The following is a 17,885-nucleotide window of genomic DNA, read 5'->3' as shown; positions in this document are numbered from 1 at the left end:
GCTAATTGTTCTACGAAAGGAGATACCCTCGAAGCCACGTGAAGATCCATCTAGGAAATCTTTAGCCAGAATAACTGGATGAAGCTATGTTTGTAAGATTTGCTTCAACATGAGAAGCATTACAGGGATCATAGATTTCTATATGTGATTTGACATTATTCCATATCACATAAATCTTGATCACTAATACAGGGATGATAAAAGATATGTTGTGGTGAAAGTATACCAAATTTCAATCATTTTTAGGCTGACAAATTGATCTTTTAAGTAAGTACAAAGTAAGAGTAGTGAATAATTTTAGCCATTTTGACACTAACAAATTGATATTTTTAGGTAAGTAGAGAGACACGTTATTGTTAGAGAAGTAGATAAGGTTTTTGCCATTTTTAACGCCGACAAAATTGATCATTTAGGCAAGTACAAAGATGCGTTGTTGTCAGAGAAGTGAATCAAATTTTAGCAATTTTAGATGTAGACAAATTGATCTTTTTAGTTTAGTAGAGAGAAACATTGTTGTTAGAGAAGTAGATTAGGTTTTTGCCCTTTTTTTTTACTGCCGACAAAATTGTATCATTTAGGTAAGTACAAAGATACGTTATTGTCAGAGAAGTGTATCAAATTCTAACCATCTTCGAACCTGATAAATTGATCTTTTAGGTAAGTAGAGAGATGTGCTGTTGTTGAAGTAGATCAAGTTTTTGCCATTTTTGACGTTGATAAATTAATTATTTAGACAAATACAAAGATGTGTTGTTGCAAAATAAACCAAATTTTAGTAATTTTCAACGCTAACAGTTTTATCTTTTAGGCAAGTTGAGAGATACAATGTTGTTTGAAATTTTTTATGGCCACAATGTTGACAAATTGATCTCTTAGGTAAGTCGACAGATCTCTTGGTTGAGTAGACTCAATTTTGGCCATTTTCGAGGACAACAATTCAATGTCAAAAACGTAGCAAATTTTGGCTATTTCGGGTGTTGACAAGTCAAGATTTGGGCAAATTTAGAGTTACTTGTAAATAAGTCATCATGCAAACGACAAACTTGATCCGAACAAACCAAACGTCTATATCGTCGATTCATACAAATGGTTACATTAATAACCTAAGCCAGTTGTAAGTATGCAAATCCAAACTACCAAAAAAATGCTCTCTCTTAACCCTAACCACTCCCAATTTTCTCAATGAAAGGTAAGACACAAGGAGAGAAACTCCACTAAATTGTTAAAAAAAAAAATGCAAACAAATAGTCACGCCAAGAGGCTCCCAAATAGAACCAAGCAGGACAGTAACGTGGCCACATCCCAGGAACGACACCTGGAAAATGGGCAGAGTCATAGTCTGTTTCACCTCACACCATCCTTATTGCAGTCCATCCACAACACCCACACACCTTTTCCACTGACCAATTCCAACAATAGGGCAAGATTTATTTATTCATGAGTTTGACTTTATATTCTGGAGATAATATACTATGAATGAGTTGGTATGATCTAAGGTATGGAAGTAATGTCCTAAACTAAGTTAGGACACAATAAGTAATATGCAATATATGTAAACGTGCGTTATTTTGTAAAAAGGGTATGTATAGATTATGTGAATATTAGGTGTCCTTTATTAGGAAGCATATATTTTGTGTCCTTTCTTGTTTCCTTGTAGTACAAGGACTTTGTATGTATATATCTTTGATTATGTAATAAAATGAAAATTAAGCCATAAAAGTTCTATTTGGCATTTGAGCCTGGTTTGCCGTAACCCTAACTGTAAAAAATATTTTTTCCGCTGCTACTGCTATGATCTTTCTGCAGGAGACATACCTGCTTTAGCCGTGTATCGTGAATAGGTCGCAGGGGCTGTTCTTGCTTCATACCGTGCTACTACATGGTGTTCGTGAGTCAAGATGGCGAGTGCTGAAGAAAACCCGAGACTGAAGTTGGAGGGTGGTGCGCAGGGTCCAACCAACAACTCAGTTTTAAGTTCAGTAGTTATTCAGAATAATGCTTTAGCCGTACCTAATACCGTGACACTTAATGGATCAAATTGCGCTCTTTGGTCCAAGGTCTTGGAGATGCATATTGCTGAACGTGGTAAAAAAATGTTCGTGACTGTAAGCATCAAGGAACCTAGTGAAGGCAGTGCCAAATATGAAACATAGGAGACGGGGAATGCAATCGTGAAGGGGTGGCTGATCAACTCTATGGATCCTACTATCACGGGTTTTTTCATCCACCTTCGCACGACTAAAGAAGTATGGGAAGAGGTTGCTCGTACGTATTATGATGGGTTTGATATTTCATAGATTTATGAGTTGAAGGTGAAATCGTTCCGACTTTCTCATGAGGGACATCCTATTGGTGTATACTATGCTGATCTCAAATCTGTTTGGCAAAAGTTGGATCAGTGTCGGCCAATCAAGATGGAATGTGTCATTAATTTAAACACTCTGAGAAGAAATCCAATTGGACTGTGTGTATGCCTTCCTGGCAGGTTTGGATGAAATATTTGATAAGGTACGTAGTGATATTTTACAAACTCAGCCCTTATCAGCTGTCGATGAGGTGTTTTCTATTGTTAGGCGTGAAGCACAACAACATGCCACCATGATGGGTGGGAGTACTATGAGCAACCAAGGAGGGGCGTCATCTGTGGCCATGGTGTCTCGACCACCTACAGTTTCCTGTCCACCATTCTCTTCCAATTCATCTTCGAATTATTGTCCCTTTACCTGAGAAAACAAAGATGATTTGAAGTAAACATTATGTGGTCAAACCCGTCAAGATACATGTTTTTCAAAGTATGGGGTACTTGAGTGGTTTCTAGAGTTGAAGAAATGCTTGCGTGCTAAGGAGCGAGCGAATAATAAAACCAATGGAGGCTGTGCTTCCCTTGCTGCTGCCGCACCACCCAACAAGGAAGCGGGGCCTAGTTCTGCGGATCCAAGTCAAATGTTGTTGACTCATACTGATCCTAGTGACTCGTCATCCAACACAGGTACTATGGGGCGTGTTCTTTTAGCCTCAGACACTGAGCATCATACAGGTTGGATTCTGGACTCTGGTGCAACCGATCATTATGACATATGATAAGAATTTATTCTAGTGCATGACAACATCTCATCGAAAGTGTGTAGCAACTGCTAATGGTTCCACTGCCCCGGTTCTTGGAGCAGGAACTGTGTATCTCACCCTTTCTCTGCCTCTACATCGTTGCTTACTTGTTCCCTCTTTATTACATCTACTCTCTATACCGTGTGTTACTGAACAACTTGATTGTGTTGTACTAATGTATATGTCCTTTTGTCTACTTCATGATATTCAAACCGTAAGTGTTCGAATATGTGTTATTCCGCTAACGAGAAAAATAATTCACTTGATTTGCTTGCTCTTGCATATACTTCGAAAAAGAACCAATGTTCGGGCACTCAGTACTTGCATGTATACCTGCACATATTTCATAAACCACATCAAAAGACTTCACAGATTTAACAATCATCAAATTATCAAACTTTTTATTCAAGTTAGAAATCTGTGCAGCCATGGTAGACATGGCGTCAATCTGTTGCACTCTGGTTGGATGGTCCTCTTTCCACTCCCCACTGCTAAGAATGAGTAGTTAATGTCTTGAAAAGTGACAGCAAAGAGTGCTGCATGATGACCAACCAATTAACATTAAGAAAAAACATGGAATGTTGCCAGGCAGCCCAAATTGTAAGAAAATACAGCCTGGTAGAAAGGTGTGGTTGTTGAATTCCAGTTTCAAGTTAATTCCAGGGAGACAAGAGTCTCGGTGGAAAGGCCCTTATATGGTTAAGCAAGTTTTTCAAAACGGTAACGTGGACATTGAAACAGAGGGCAAGGGTTGTGTGCTCAAGGTCAAGAAGTATCTACTAAAGCCATTTCTAAGGAAGTTTAGTGCAAGCGAGTCATCAACTTTGAAGGAACAAGTAACTTGATTACCAGCTTTCGGCAACGTCTAGCTATGGACGTTAACTAAAGCACTTATTAGGAGGCAACCCAATTCTCTAACCTTTTCCTTACTATCTTCCATTTTTATTTCATTACATTCAGTTTCGAGCTGCATTTTATTTCTTAGTTTATCATTAAATAAATTAAAAAAAAAAAAAAAAAAAAAAAAAAAAAAAAACAAAACATATAGAAACAGAGAATAAAAAAAAATTTGCTTTTACTTGTTTTATTTTAGTTTACCGATAGTATCTTCAACATTCTATCTCTGATTTCAACACTTGATTTTTATGCAGCCAGCAAACAAGAAAAACAAGAATTAATGCACAGAGATATTATTTTAGACGGAATCATGCATCCAGTAGTAGATCTACATCAACATCAACCCCATCTGTAATACACAAGAAGGGATGGGATGTTATAACTCTCTATCCTGCTACGCGGCCATTCTTCTTTGTAGGCCGATAGTTTGGTCAGCCAAATGTGTCTTTGCCAATCTGGGGTCATTCCTGCAACACGGCAATCACGTGTATGAGTTACAGTGGAAATGTTCATATCTCAACAAATGTGGGGTACTTCTGGGATTTATCGCTTTTACATTCGAAAGTACCACGGATGCCAGTATTTAAGTTTGGGGGTAAATGAGGCAGCATTTTCGCATTTGGGGGTCATACAGAATTTTTACCTCTGCATGACTCGGATCCGCGATGTCTTCAATGTTTTCCTTGTCTTTGCTGTTGTTCAGCTTCCAGCTCGAGAACCTTTGCACACAAACGAGACGCATAGATTATACGCATGCAGGGTGGAGTTATAGGCTTAGATTTGCAAGTTTAGGGGACCTCATACGGATAAAAACACATGCATGTGTTTGTTAGATCTTGTCACATTTCACTCAAATACATAAAGATGAAACGACAATAGCACAAATTGAGGAGGATTTTGGCTTAAGCATCTTAGCTTGTCAGTTCACTCCACCACAGCTGGGTACTCGCGGAGGTTTGTTTGTTGCTGGGTTATGGGTTGCAAACGTATGCAGCGCATAGAGAGGATGAAGCAGCTGCTGTGAGATGGAAGGTTTGCAATAATGGGCGTTGGTGTGCATGTGCTGGTGAAGTGAGAGCCGTTTCTGATTTTCTAGATAGAAAGAGGGGTGAGAAAAATGGGAGAGCTATTTCTGATATGGACAGAGGCCTCCGGTTGCTAACAAAATACTCTGAAATGAAAATGGGCGGATGAGATGCATGTGTTAGAGGAATCCTACGGAGTCCATTGCACAGATGCATGCCACGTGTCTAAATCGCGTGCGTTCTGTATCTAAAGATGAAAGGACAATTTGAAATTGGAGGGACAGGGAGCCGTTGGCTCTGGGCTCAAGGAGAATGGATGCAGAAGCTTGGTCAAATACAGCTAGGGTTTCTGGTGTTTCCGCGTGTCGTGTGTGTGAGCAGCAAAATGGGTTGCTTTGTCTCTATTTCCGTAGGCCATTATTCATGTTTTTCCTTGGTTTTCCATGGCCTAATGAGTGACTCTTGAAGACCTTGGATCCTTTCACGTCGTGATTCACACCAGGTGCATGTTTTCCTTTCTTTAATTATTTATTTATTTTGTTACCTTTCTTTGGTTTTTCTTTTGTTTTTCTTTTATTTATTTGTTATGTTCAGTTCAGGTTTCGTTTTTGTCTTTAATTTAATTTTATTTAATTTGTTGTCTTTTTTATTTTATTTTCTTTTCCACACCTTGAGGACAAAGTGTGAAATAAGTTTGGAGGTGGGAATGTAAAATTTTAGGATTTTAATTTTTGTGTCAAGTTAAAATTTTTATTCTTTCTAAGTTAATATTCATAGAATATTTTAGAAGTTAGAACAAATGGACATGAGGAAGATTAATCTCATAATAGAGTCTTTTCTATTTGTCGTTGCTTAGACACTAATTCATGAATTGTACTTTGAAATTTGCACATCACACTAACATGGTTTGTGGGGAGTGAGATTGAAACACTTAATTTCTGTCTAAGTGTATTTTAATTTTTGTTCTATATAAAATAGAGTTAGTAAGTGTTATAAATTAATAATTGTTCCACTCGAGGCTTTGCTTAGTAACTAGGCCAATCTTGCCTAATCAGCAGTGATTCTTCAGTCAAACGGTAGAGTTTTGGCATGGGGCAGGGTGGTTAATTGGTTTCGTAGCCTTTTCAGCTCCAGCTAGTAAGTCCTTAGGGGTATTCTACACCTAGTGCCCTAAAGCCTTTATGGTTTGGGAGTCATTGACCTAAAGCTCATTACATGGGTTGGATAGAAAACTTAAGGGAACCGACATTGCACGACCACTGCTGTTACTGAAAATATATATATATATATATATCTATAAAAAAAAATAAAAAGAAGAAGAGAAAAATCGAAAAGAAAAAGAAAAATAAAAATAGCTATATTTAAAGTTAGTACGTGTGAAATAAAGAAGGACGAGAGATAAGGGTTTTAGTCGAGTCTCCTAAACTATGTTGGTTCACTTTACACCAAAGGAAGTTTGTGAATTCTTTTCTAATTGATTCTAAATGGCTTAGACTCTGTGGTGGGATTGGTTGGAACTTTTGAAACGATGTTCTAATTTTTAACGTGTTTTATGGATTGCAACTTTGAAGGTGAAATTTTTTGTCAATTAGTTTTAGTTAAGTTTCTAGTTTGTTAGTTTTTTATTTTTTGTTTTCTAGTTTTATTTTGCCTGAGGACAAGCAAAAAGCTAAGTTTGGGGGTATTTTGATGAGTAAATTTCATATTATATATTTTACCCTATTCTTACTATGTTTTGGTAATTATTTTGGTAAACTTTTGATACTTTGATTTATATTTTCAATATAGGACATTCAACTTCATTTGGGGCAAAGCGTGGTCAAACGGACGAATTTTAGAGTGATTTAAATTGGGAGACGTTCATGTGTCTCTTAGCGTACTCGTGTCAAAATTTGGAATTTTTCTACCAAGCGGTTAGTTTCTGGCGATGGAATAAATTATCAGTGCGCAGTGTTGAAAAATGACATTTTCGGGCTTAAACTGCGTTTTTGGAGCCCGAGATGACCTCTGATGGGTTCATGGCCTTCTGGAAAATGTTCAGAATATTCCAAACCTTGAATTCAGCTATATTGGACCAGTTTTGGAGTAGTTTTAGGTAGGGGTGATTCGGTATGGGATCCCATACCGAAACCCTTGTCCCGATTCCCAAACCGAAATTTTCAGGAATCCCAATTTCAATACCGATCCCAAACCAAATTTTCGAGAATCCCAATTTTAAAGAATCCTGAAATGCTTTTGGGCTTTTGGACTAAAATTTGACATATTATGTTTTTGGGCTAAAATTTGACATATTATGCTTTTGGGCCTAATCTGCCAATCAAATAGCAAGGCCTATTTCTACTAATTTACCCACTACCCACTGCACAAATTTGACATAATTTCATAAATTAAGTTTCAATCTGCCCACTACACATGCATGCAATCAAAATAAATTAAGTACCAAATCCAAAAGCAAAAATAATAGTTACAAGCCAAGGTTTTAAAATAAATAAAGTAACAAACCCAAAATCAAAAAAATTAGTTACGAGCCAATGCTTGAATAATTAAGTTACAAACCAAAAGCAAAAAAGCAAAGCTTATAGTTTATAAAGATTGTTGGCCTCTTTGGCCCCTTCGTCCCCTTGATCTTGTTGATGCTTGTGGTTGCTCCCTTCTTGTTGGTACTTGTACTCTTCCCCTTGATGTTGATGGTTAAGCCTTTCCCCTTACAATGGGTGGTCATGGAGGTAGTGATTGATTTTGACGTTAAACTTCAACTTGAGGTGGTCGAGGAGGTGGAGGTGGCATTTCATTTTCTTGTGTTGTATTCTCCTCACCTCCCAAATTAGCCGTGCTTAAAACAATAAACCACAAATCATTTACATTGAATTATAGTCTAATTGATAATAAATACTAAGAAAATAAAAGAGGAAATTAAATTGTTTACTTACTTCTTTCTAAGCATTCAAGCTCCTTGTAGAAATGGAATTCATCAAGTGTAGGCTCCTTGTAGAAACAAAATTCCTTTCCTCTAAGCCAATCACTAGTACACACTAAAGCCTCAACCGTTTTAGGTGTTAAGGAAGTTAAGGCATTCTCACTAGCAATGATGCTACTAGGAAGGGCCAATACATCCTTATCAACTTTACTAAGAGTTGGATATTGAGCACAATTTCATTTCCACCAATCCAAAAGATCGAAACCCTCATATGTTAGGCTTTGATGTGGATCATTGAAGTACATATCGACTTCATTGGCTATCTCATTTTGTTGTGCCTCAGCTTTCTTTTGTTGGATCTTCTTTGTCATCCTTAAAGCAACATCAATATCTACGATCACACCCCCCACATCATCTAGTACAACACTTGATCTTAGCTCCACATTTGAGGTAGCACTATTACTAGTACTACTACTACTAAGGACCACTCCCTCCTTATATGCATTATACAACTCGGTTACATAGCCTTTAACCTTACTTTCTCCTCCCTTATTTCGTCCCATCCATAGCCGAGCTCTTCTAGATTTGTCTCCAACATATCAAATTTGTACCTAGGGTCAAGTGCTTGGGCTACAAAGAGAATATGATTCACTTTTTCAATGTGACCCCAATATTTGTCAAACTTGAGCTTCATTGAGGTAGCCACACTTTGCAAAGTGGCATTAGAGGCGTTTAAAGTTTGTTCTTGTATCTCCACTTGAAAGGCAATCACCGTGCTAAGTATTAAGTGTGATGTTGGAGTAAGGGTTGCACTCAATGTCAAGGTGGCATGATAAAACTTTTTAAGAAAGTGAGCAAAACTCATCGACCTTTCCCAATCATCCACCTTCGGAGGACCCATCTGCTTGGCCTTTGGCCTTTGTTGTCACCCTATCAACCTCTTTCGAGACCTCCTCTTTAAAGTAAGCAATAAAAGAGTCACACTCAAAGGCCATCTTAGAGAACACTTCTTTAAACTTGAAAGCACTATTAAGCATTTCATACGTGGCATTCCACCTTGTGACAACATCAAAAGGGATACTTGACATCCTATCAAATCTCAACAAGACACAATATTCCCTAAAAGACTCTAACCTTGCCGGGGATAAGTGTATAAACTTCACACAATTTCTTATGGCATCAATCTCACAACTAAGCTCCGTCATTCTGTCCTGAACCATCAAATTGAAGATGTGACAAGAGCACCTCATGTGCAAGTGAGCCCCGTCAAGTAAAAGAGTACCATTTGACTTGAGTCCTTTTTTCATGTATGCAATAGCGGTGTCATTTGCACTAACATTGTCAACGGTAATGCTAAACACCTTGTCTATGCCCCAATCATTCAAGCAAACCTCTAGACATCTTCTAATATCATCACCCTTATGAGAAGTAACTTGGACAAAGTTTAGGACCCTCTTATGTAACCTCCAATTAGTGTCCAAAAAATGGACCGTGATGACCATGTAGTTTATCATTTGAATCGAGGTCTAAGTGTCGGTTGTAATATTCACTCTCAACCCCTTGATCACACTTTTTATTTTAGCCTTCTCTTTAACATACAACTCCAAAACCGCTGCCGCCACCTTATGCCTATTAGGAAGTTTGTACTTTAGATTCAAGTCACGAATAAAATCTCGAAGGTCCTCTTGATCAACCACCCTAAAAGGCATCTCCGCTATTATAATCCACCTCACACATCTCCTATCAAGTCTTTTTTGATTGAAAGTGTGAGTGACAACCGGACCTCCCATCCTCTCTTGTGTCAATGTAGGTTGCTTCGGATCCACATTCTCAAAGAGACTAGAACCCAGGCATTTCCTCAAATGCTTAAGAATTCCCATCGTCCCATGAATTATAGGGTGTGCCAGTACTAAGAGTTTGCAATGCTTGCATTCAGCCATGAAAGATTTCTCCCCAGTTATTATCGATGATCATTACCCTCTTAGCATCATTCCACGCCGAACTTGGACCCTTTCTCCTATTGCCCTTTTTCCGAGGAGGACCCTCCCATTGTCTCACTACTTCTTCTACTTCCTCTTCGCCCTCTTCCCTATCTTTTTCTATTTGTTCTAATACAATATCCTCCTCCATATCTGGATCATCATCCCAACAATCTTCATAATAATCATTATGCAAATAATCTTGAGGTGAGGAGTGCTTAGTTGAAGGGTACCACTAGGTTGGGTTTGTTTTCGTTTTCCTAATACCGAGACCATAGGTGTACTAGATTGGCTACTAGACTCGTCCATCCTAACAAATAAAATAACAATGCACATTAATATATCACAACCACAGTTTAGCACATATCCAAATTCCAATCAATAAATAAAATAAATGGTTCAAAAATTTGAGCATTCAACATAGAAAATATATGGTTGTAAGAAAAATAACTCAAAATATATAACAGAAATCAAAATCGAAAATACTATTTCCAATTGCTGTCTAGTCCTACTTAGTTTATGGCATGGTCTCCGGCATAAAATATTAAAATGTGATACTTCAACACGCGATAAATTTAGAATTGTAATCAGCCATAAACAGAGATCAACTTCAACCAGATCAAAGCAAATTCAACATAGAATCAATATAAACATCAGCCCAGCATCATTACCAAACAATGAAACAGATATTCGGAAAACTTGCAATAAAAAATTAAACAATTTAAACACATAAGCAGAATATAACAGCTAATCAAAATTAAACAATTCTAAAAAATTTAGAATTGTAATCATCTACATAGTATGTATAATCGAGCAAACAAGTGAAAGTTGTTACCTCAATCCTCAAATCAATAACCCGGTATCGACCCGCCAACAGAACAACCAAAAGAAAGCAACAGTTACCTCAATCCTCAAATCAACAACCTGGTAAACCATGGTGTAATCAAGGCTGACCAAATAAAAAAAAATGATTAGATACTAGCATCAAACCAAAACATAAATGAATTTATGAACAAAATTTATAATCGAGCAAACAAGTGCAAGTTTCTCTAAGTGTAATTGTGTGGTTATGGAAGGAGCAAGTTAGCAACCGCGTCCAAGGCAGCAGGAAAAAACAAGCCTTGAGTTGACATTATTTAGAAAAATGAAAAAAAAAGGCAAGAGTGAGTGAGTGAGGGTGGGTCACTGATCTTTTCTAAGCACCGACATTCACGGATTATGGAGGCATGTTAAGTTATCAGTCCAAATTAATTACCTAATTTGGGATCGAGAGTTCTGCGACTTCTGTCTGTGAGAGAAATCATTCGAGAGAGATAGATTGAGAGAGAAAGCGGTGGTGTGGCAGTGGCTGTGTGGTGAAGGAAGGCTGGAGAGTCAGAGTCAGAGAGGCACGGTGAGGGAGGCTCAGAGACAAGGGCTGGAGAGGCACGGATTATGAAGGCTGGAGAGGCACGGTGAGGGAGGTGCGGGGGGTGTGGCGGTGGCTGCATGGTGTGGTGGTGGGCCAGTGGCTGACCGGAATTCGACACAGAGAGGCACGGTGAAGGAGGCTCAGGGACAAGGGCTGCGCTTCTTCGATTCGAGTTCGATGGAATGGATTATGGAAGAAGTGAAATGGGAGATCAGACCTAAAAACAAATGAACGGCATTGATTAAATCCAAAACAATGAACGGTTGAAATAATTTTCTTATAATTAAAAAACAATATATATATAATATTTATTTTCGGTTCGGTATGGGAATACCGAAAAAAATGGAGATGAAAAACCGAATCCCATACTGAAACTTTCGGGAATTTTGGTTTAGGATCGGGATTTTTTTGATTTGGTTTAGGATTTTTGGGATTTTTTCCAGCCCTAAGTTTAGGTGTCAAAACGTGGCTGCTCAGATTTTAGGCGAATTTTATCATTTGATTTAGGGTTATGTTTCCTATTTTATTTTAGTTATTTAGTTTCCTAGTTCGATTGGAAGACCTTTTATTAGGAGGATTGAATTTCTGCTAGGTTAAATAAGCTTGGCCGGCTTTATTCTTGGAACTTCTTCTCCGTGTGTTCTTGAAGAGAGAAAATTGGCCAAGTGTAGAGATTTTCAGACTTTTTTCATCCTAGGTGTTTCGATCTTTTATTATTTCAATAAAGAACTTTAGGATTTTTATTATGAATATGCGTAACTAATTCTCTTTTTCCTAGGGTGAGGCCACAAGCCTTAACAAGAATATGTAGTTTCTCTTCAATTTGCTTAGGATTATATGCATGCAGGTTTTCAAGAGTTATTAATCATTGGTTTAAACTATCTAATTGTCTTAATGCTTGATTACTACTATTAGGATGTTTAGAAAAGTAATTTGATGCAATTTTGGTCTGAGGTCGGTCCCTGAAATTGACGAAGGCTTCTTGTGATTAATATGTGCAGGTTCACTTAAGATGAATACCACGTCTTCAGGGTTGCATGGTTTTTCAAAATGTTTCACAGAACTTAATAAGCCATGCATGTTTAGATTTGATCTGAATACCACAGATGGATCACATGTTTGATATACGCTTTATGTTGGGGTTCCAAGTAGGCATATATTAGGAAAACCTAACTTCGAAATATGCATGTATAAGTCATAAGTAATTGAGAGAACTATATAGGATTGTTAAGGTAACGGTGGATCTCTAGTGCTTTCTTTAATTTGATTTCTACAAAACTGTTTCCTTTTTGTTAATTTTTAATATTGCATATTAGTTTACTTTTATTAATTAAATTCATTTTAATTTAAGTAGGTTATAAAATCAATCATCTCAATTTCTACTTTACAATAATTAATTGGAATTTGGTTTGCTTCGAATTATTTAATAATCCCTAGTGAAAACGAACTTGTGAGAACTATTTATACTACAATAATCTTGTCATTCTTGCAAGTAATATAGGAGTTTTTAAACCTTTTGCATGTGTGGTAAAATCCCTATCAATATTCAAACTCGCTATCATGATTAATAATATTGTGATGAGAAGTATCATCACTCGTACTTTGGAGTGTATGTATACGCGATATGAAGTGCAACGTCGTTTATGTTTGGTAGTAGTGTTGTTGACATATAACGTTGGTGCTTTTCCTAATTTTTGGCTTTGCCTCTTGCTCTTCAAATCCCACTAAACTTACTGCATTTGCTGCATATTCCCATATGCTATCAACAAGCAGTCCAACGGGCAATCTTCTTGAATATTCATCAAGAAATGAAACCTGATTGGTATTTCAGCAGAAGGTACTCCAACTCCACCGATAGTCCTGGGAAAGGTAGTGAGAATTCAAGAAAATGGTACTTTGGTATGTTGCCAACGTACGCTACAGTTACACCATCTAGTCCTGCAAAGGAGGCGATCTTCCACCATCAAGAACAAAATTTAGATTTTGCCGTGGCACCCGAATAATGCATGATGCTGTTGTGCAAGGGCATTGTTTTATTTATTTTGGTCGATTCTGGTTAGCTTTTGTGCAATATCATTTTTATTTGGTTTCTGCTGCAAATGAGATTGTGTTGTACATTCCTATTTGAATGCAAAAGGAATAGTATTCCATCCGCTTCATAAAACTATGAACAGTAGATATATAATACGTGTGAAAGAACTATATATCTATGTATGCAATATCCCTCTAATACACAATTGCGGTTTGGAATATGAATATCTTAGAAGTTTGGTCATGGACTCAACAACTTCTGCAGTGGAGCTACACAGACAGAGCAGTGATGCCACCATCATCATGTTCTAGAGTTGTTGGCGAAGTTTGATGACTTCGCTAAGATTGACCATGCATGTTTCGCAAGACACATAAACCTGACCAAATAAGAAATCAGTTAGTTTCCTGTATTTTTGAAATCCTTAAAATCTAAGAATTGGCATGCGTCGCAAGTAATCATACTCCTAAGAGGATGCAATAGATACTCCTATATATCCTTGAATTCTCCCAATTTAATACGGATTTCATGTCTTAAAAGTACTCTATATCGACTGGTATAAATACACTACTAGGGTTTATCTATGGTAATGCAATTATCACACACTTATTTTCCTGGCTAGTGCTTGAGTCTCATATATTTTATCACTAACTTGACTGTCAGAGAGCTTTGGTCGACACCCCCAGTCCTTGGTTAAGATTGTTTACTATGTTGTAGGTTAAATGAGTTTGTACATTTCCTCCACAGACAAAGATGGTGCGCGAAGCTAACGAGAAGCTAACGAAGTAGTAGACAGGTTGGCGCGCTTCGGAGTCTACTAGTGCACAACCAGTCTCTTGGTTTGAAGAATATTCCGATGTAATAGTTGATTTGTTTATCAAGGATAGTATTGATTGAGCCTTTTAGTGTGGTGTTAATATAATAAGCCAAAAGAAAAAAAATATATATATATATATATATATATCCATTGATTCATTGATATCACTTGAATTTATTGGTAAGTGTCAATTATGGACATCTTATAAGGAAACATGTCATAGGACACATCATTTGAAGTAGTAATTGTTGTTTCTGGTGTCGTTGCTACGAAATGCTCACAAATAACTGATCTTTTAAGAGCGCCAAGCAGGAGGAGGAGGTGCACAAAAATTGTTATTCTCATTACAAGATGTTCTGCGGCTAGGACCACTTGGTGGAATCAGTGTACCCTTTGGCAGAGTACCAAAATTGATTTTCCTTTCCAACAGAAGACCAGGAGGAGGAGGTTCACAAAAATTGTTATCCTCATTACAAGATGTTCTGTCGCTAGGACCACTTGGTGGAATTAGTGTGCCCTTTGGCAGAATACGAAAATCGATTTCTCTTGTTGGATAGTGACCTTCCTCTAACTTTCTAAAATTCAAGGGTTTGTAGGTAAATGTGGAACATGAGGTAAACCCCAGAAGGAGCAAAACCACAAAGGCTGCCAGTGAAAACTTTTGATATGCCATTGCCCCACTATTCATGCTTCTCTTCCTTTTCGGTTATGAATGAAAGACCAAGCCCTGCTATATGATATTTATATAAGGACTAGATGATGTTTCCTTAGGAAATTATTTAGAATCCGATTTTTTTCATTGATGTTTCCTAGAGCTACAGATTATTTAGAATCCAATCCGTGCCACCTTTTTGTTTTTGTTCAAATCCAATGTAACTTACCTTCTGATCAACGATTCCTTTCCGCCTATAGTTTATATTGATTTTGTATCCATATATAGTTGATTATAATTGTATAATTTGTAACATAAATCAGTCAGTAATGAAGGAAAATCATTCTTTACACAGCGAAACTACTTGAAACGTATAAATGTTGGTCGATTCTTGTTAGCTTTTCTGCAAAGTCATTTGTATCTGGTTTATATTCATGTAGAGCAAATAAGATAGTGTTCTGTATTCCTATTTGAATACAAAAGAAGTATTCTGGCCATCTGATAAAGTTATAAAATAGAATATTATACTATGTGAAATAAATATATGTTCCAAGTTTGTAACATAGACTAAATATGACAGAGACAATATTTACTAGGCTAGACGAGAGAACCTACGGCCGTCCTTGGAGCATAAATAGTTCATTTCATCATTTAAAACAATAGGAGTACAGCCACTTAGTACTACGGTCTAATAGTATACCTCTTCACTTATAAGTGAGAGGTCTTAGATTCGATTCTCACCAAAGACGAATTTGAACCACATTATTGCCAGTTCGTTGTGAGGCTAAGCCCCCTAGTGTAGATAATATCGTTTGTTCAATAAAAAAAAAAAAAAAAAGAAAAGGAGTACAAAGTATAGTGTATATACTCTCCCTATTTTTCTTTCATCTCTATGTTCAAGTGTAGCCCTCTTGCTCTCACATAGAGAAACTCATTTGTAATTGGTGTGTATAAATCGTTATAACATGTCATCTATTATTACAGTCTAATTTTCACTTGTAAATAAAAGATGTTAAGTTCGAATTCTGTAGATGTCGAGTTTAAAACTAATTTATTTCTCCACCCTATGGCAAATTTATTTTTGTATATACATATATGGACACACTACGTGGTAATATTGTGCTGAGAAATAAAGACCACTGTGTGCACATATGTGGAGTAATAATACTTGGATTTGCAACTTTCACAGCCTTCATCTTTCAGTGTTTGGGCTTCCACATGTATATCATAACACTCTTCGTTAGATGTCTACATATCTCATTGCAATTTTGTCGTGAGAAACCCAATTAATTGACAATATAGAAGTATTGCAATTATTTCCTATTCATGCTTCTCCTTTTTGACTTATGAATGAAAGGCTAGTTGAAACATAAAATCGAGCACGTTGTGAACACAAATAAGAGGTAAAAGTTAAAAACCAATACTTGAAGATATCAAACAAAAGCTTACAAGTCAAGCAACCCAAATCCCACCAATAACAGAGTTGCATAATCTTAAAAATTAAATAAAAACCATAAACTCAATTAAAAAGCTAATTAATTGCTGCCCACAAATCTTAAATCTCAAAGGGTCCATTGGGATCCAGCTGTTTGCAAAGTCCCAAATAAGTGAGATACAAGACTCGATCTTTAGCGCCGGTCCTGTGATTCTTCGTGTGCTTACAGAAATACTTCAACTCAGAAAGCTTGCAGCACCCAAGCATTTGCCCCAGCAGCAAAAACAACCAATTGATCGAACGCTTCTTCGAAATCACTGGCTTCATACAGTTGTTCTGATCACAAAACTTGCAATTGGGCAAGGTGGGATTCATCCAATCAGCTGGTGCCCTGTCATGCATGTTGCATTTGTTTTTCGATACGTAGCCCGCAATCTCCATGAATTTTTGGCGCAAATTGTAATGGATTTCGTAGCTTTGGTCGCATTTCTTGCATTGCATGTGGCCGTTGATCGTGTTCATGCCGTTGGAGAGGAGATAATCGAGGTTGTGGACTGTGGCACGTTTCGTTGTGGCCCAAGGGAATGGAGCTGGAATGTCTTCTGACTTGCCTTGCTTGAGGGTTTGGACAGGGGATCTTCTGGCACGGGTAGGGCGGGATGGGCCGGAGGTTTCGTGGTGGGGGGCGGAAGGAGGGTTGTGTGGGAGATGTGAGAGATGATATTGGATAAGTGGCGGCGGTGGCACTTGTGGGACAGCTTGTGCAAAGAGAGACAAGGGTTGTGATGGTGTTGTTACCAAGAGAGGAGGCTGGTAGAAGTTTGTAGGTGGAGGAGGCTGGTGGGGGTTTGTAGGCGTTGGTGGATTGTGGCCTGTTGAGAGTGAAAGTTTTAGGAAATCGTCGTGTTCTTCATCAACTTTAGGGGGTTTTGTGGGGGTTTTCTCTGAGGATTTCACTGTTTCTTTCGCAGCTGTTTTTGTCGGGGTTTTTGCCATGGCGGTTTATTCTGCAATTTTTGGTGGAGACAAAGAAGAAGTGTGGCGAAGAAACGTGGAGAGAATGCAATGCGGAGGAAAATTGAGGAAGACAAGAGAAGAAGGAAAACAAGGGTTTTGTTTTTTTAAACCTCTTTCTCAAGGAATATAACAGACTCAGAGATAGTAGGAAGTAGTGCTGAATGGTTTAGGAATAAAAATATTTCAAATTTTGAGAAGAGATAATTGTGTAAGATATTGTTGTAGAAATCTAGATTCTAACAACTTTGGATTAGTGAAACTCGGATTTGGGAACTAAGATGAGATTAGTTACTCAAAATCGAATTTTGCAAAATACTAAATTTATAGATAATTACTCCGGTACATATTTGTATCATCACTTTCTGTACATATTTGTTTCAAGTTTATCTTTATTTTCATTTTAACGTATTACATATCAAAAGGCACTTGTACCATGTAAAAATTGCAACTCTCATTAATATGATGGTAGTGTAAGGGTTTAGGGTTTTCTTGTGAAAAGGGTTACGGCTGCACGACGGTGCAGGGGTGTGCTAGGGTTTCAGAGGGGTTTGGCATGGGAAAGAGTGGTGATCCGCATAGTTTTCTGCACTGTTTTGACCAA

The 17,885-nt window shown here is 37.5% G+C and overlaps 1 protein-coding gene and 1 long non-coding RNA gene across 2 annotated transcripts; both read right to left on the bottom strand.

Moving 5' to 3' along the window:
- Positions 1-4,163: 4,163 nt before the first annotated feature.
- LOC103965765 lies at positions 4,164-6,704 on the bottom strand. The gene is made up of 2 exons (XR_007253746.1): positions 4,646-6,704; positions 4,164-4,469 (listed from the first exon to the last, which is right to left on the bottom strand). It is a non-coding gene; the product is annotated as an uncharacterized LOC103965765 (long non-coding RNA).
- Positions 6,705-16,385: 9,681 nt separating this feature from the next.
- Positions 16,386-17,405, bottom strand: LOC103965781 (actin cytoskeleton-regulatory complex protein PAN1-like). Its single transcript, XM_009378857.2, has one exon. The coding sequence runs from the start codon at positions 17,261-17,263 to the stop codon at positions 16,388-16,390; it is 876 nt and encodes a 291-aa protein (XP_009377132.1). The 5' UTR covers positions 17,264-17,405; the 3' UTR covers positions 16,386-16,387.
- Between the last annotated feature and the right edge of the window lie 480 nt (positions 17,406-17,885).

This window comes from the organism of the source record quoted next, unplaced genomic scaffold (genome assembly GCF_019419815.1).
Source record: "Pyrus x bretschneideri cultivar Hongxiangsu unplaced genomic scaffold, Pyrus_bretschneideri_v1 Contig11, whole genome shotgun sequence".
Taxonomy (NCBI): domain Eukaryota; kingdom Viridiplantae; phylum Streptophyta; class Magnoliopsida; order Rosales; family Rosaceae; genus Pyrus; species Pyrus x bretschneideri.
This window is presented reverse-complemented; position numbering and strand designations above follow the sequence as displayed.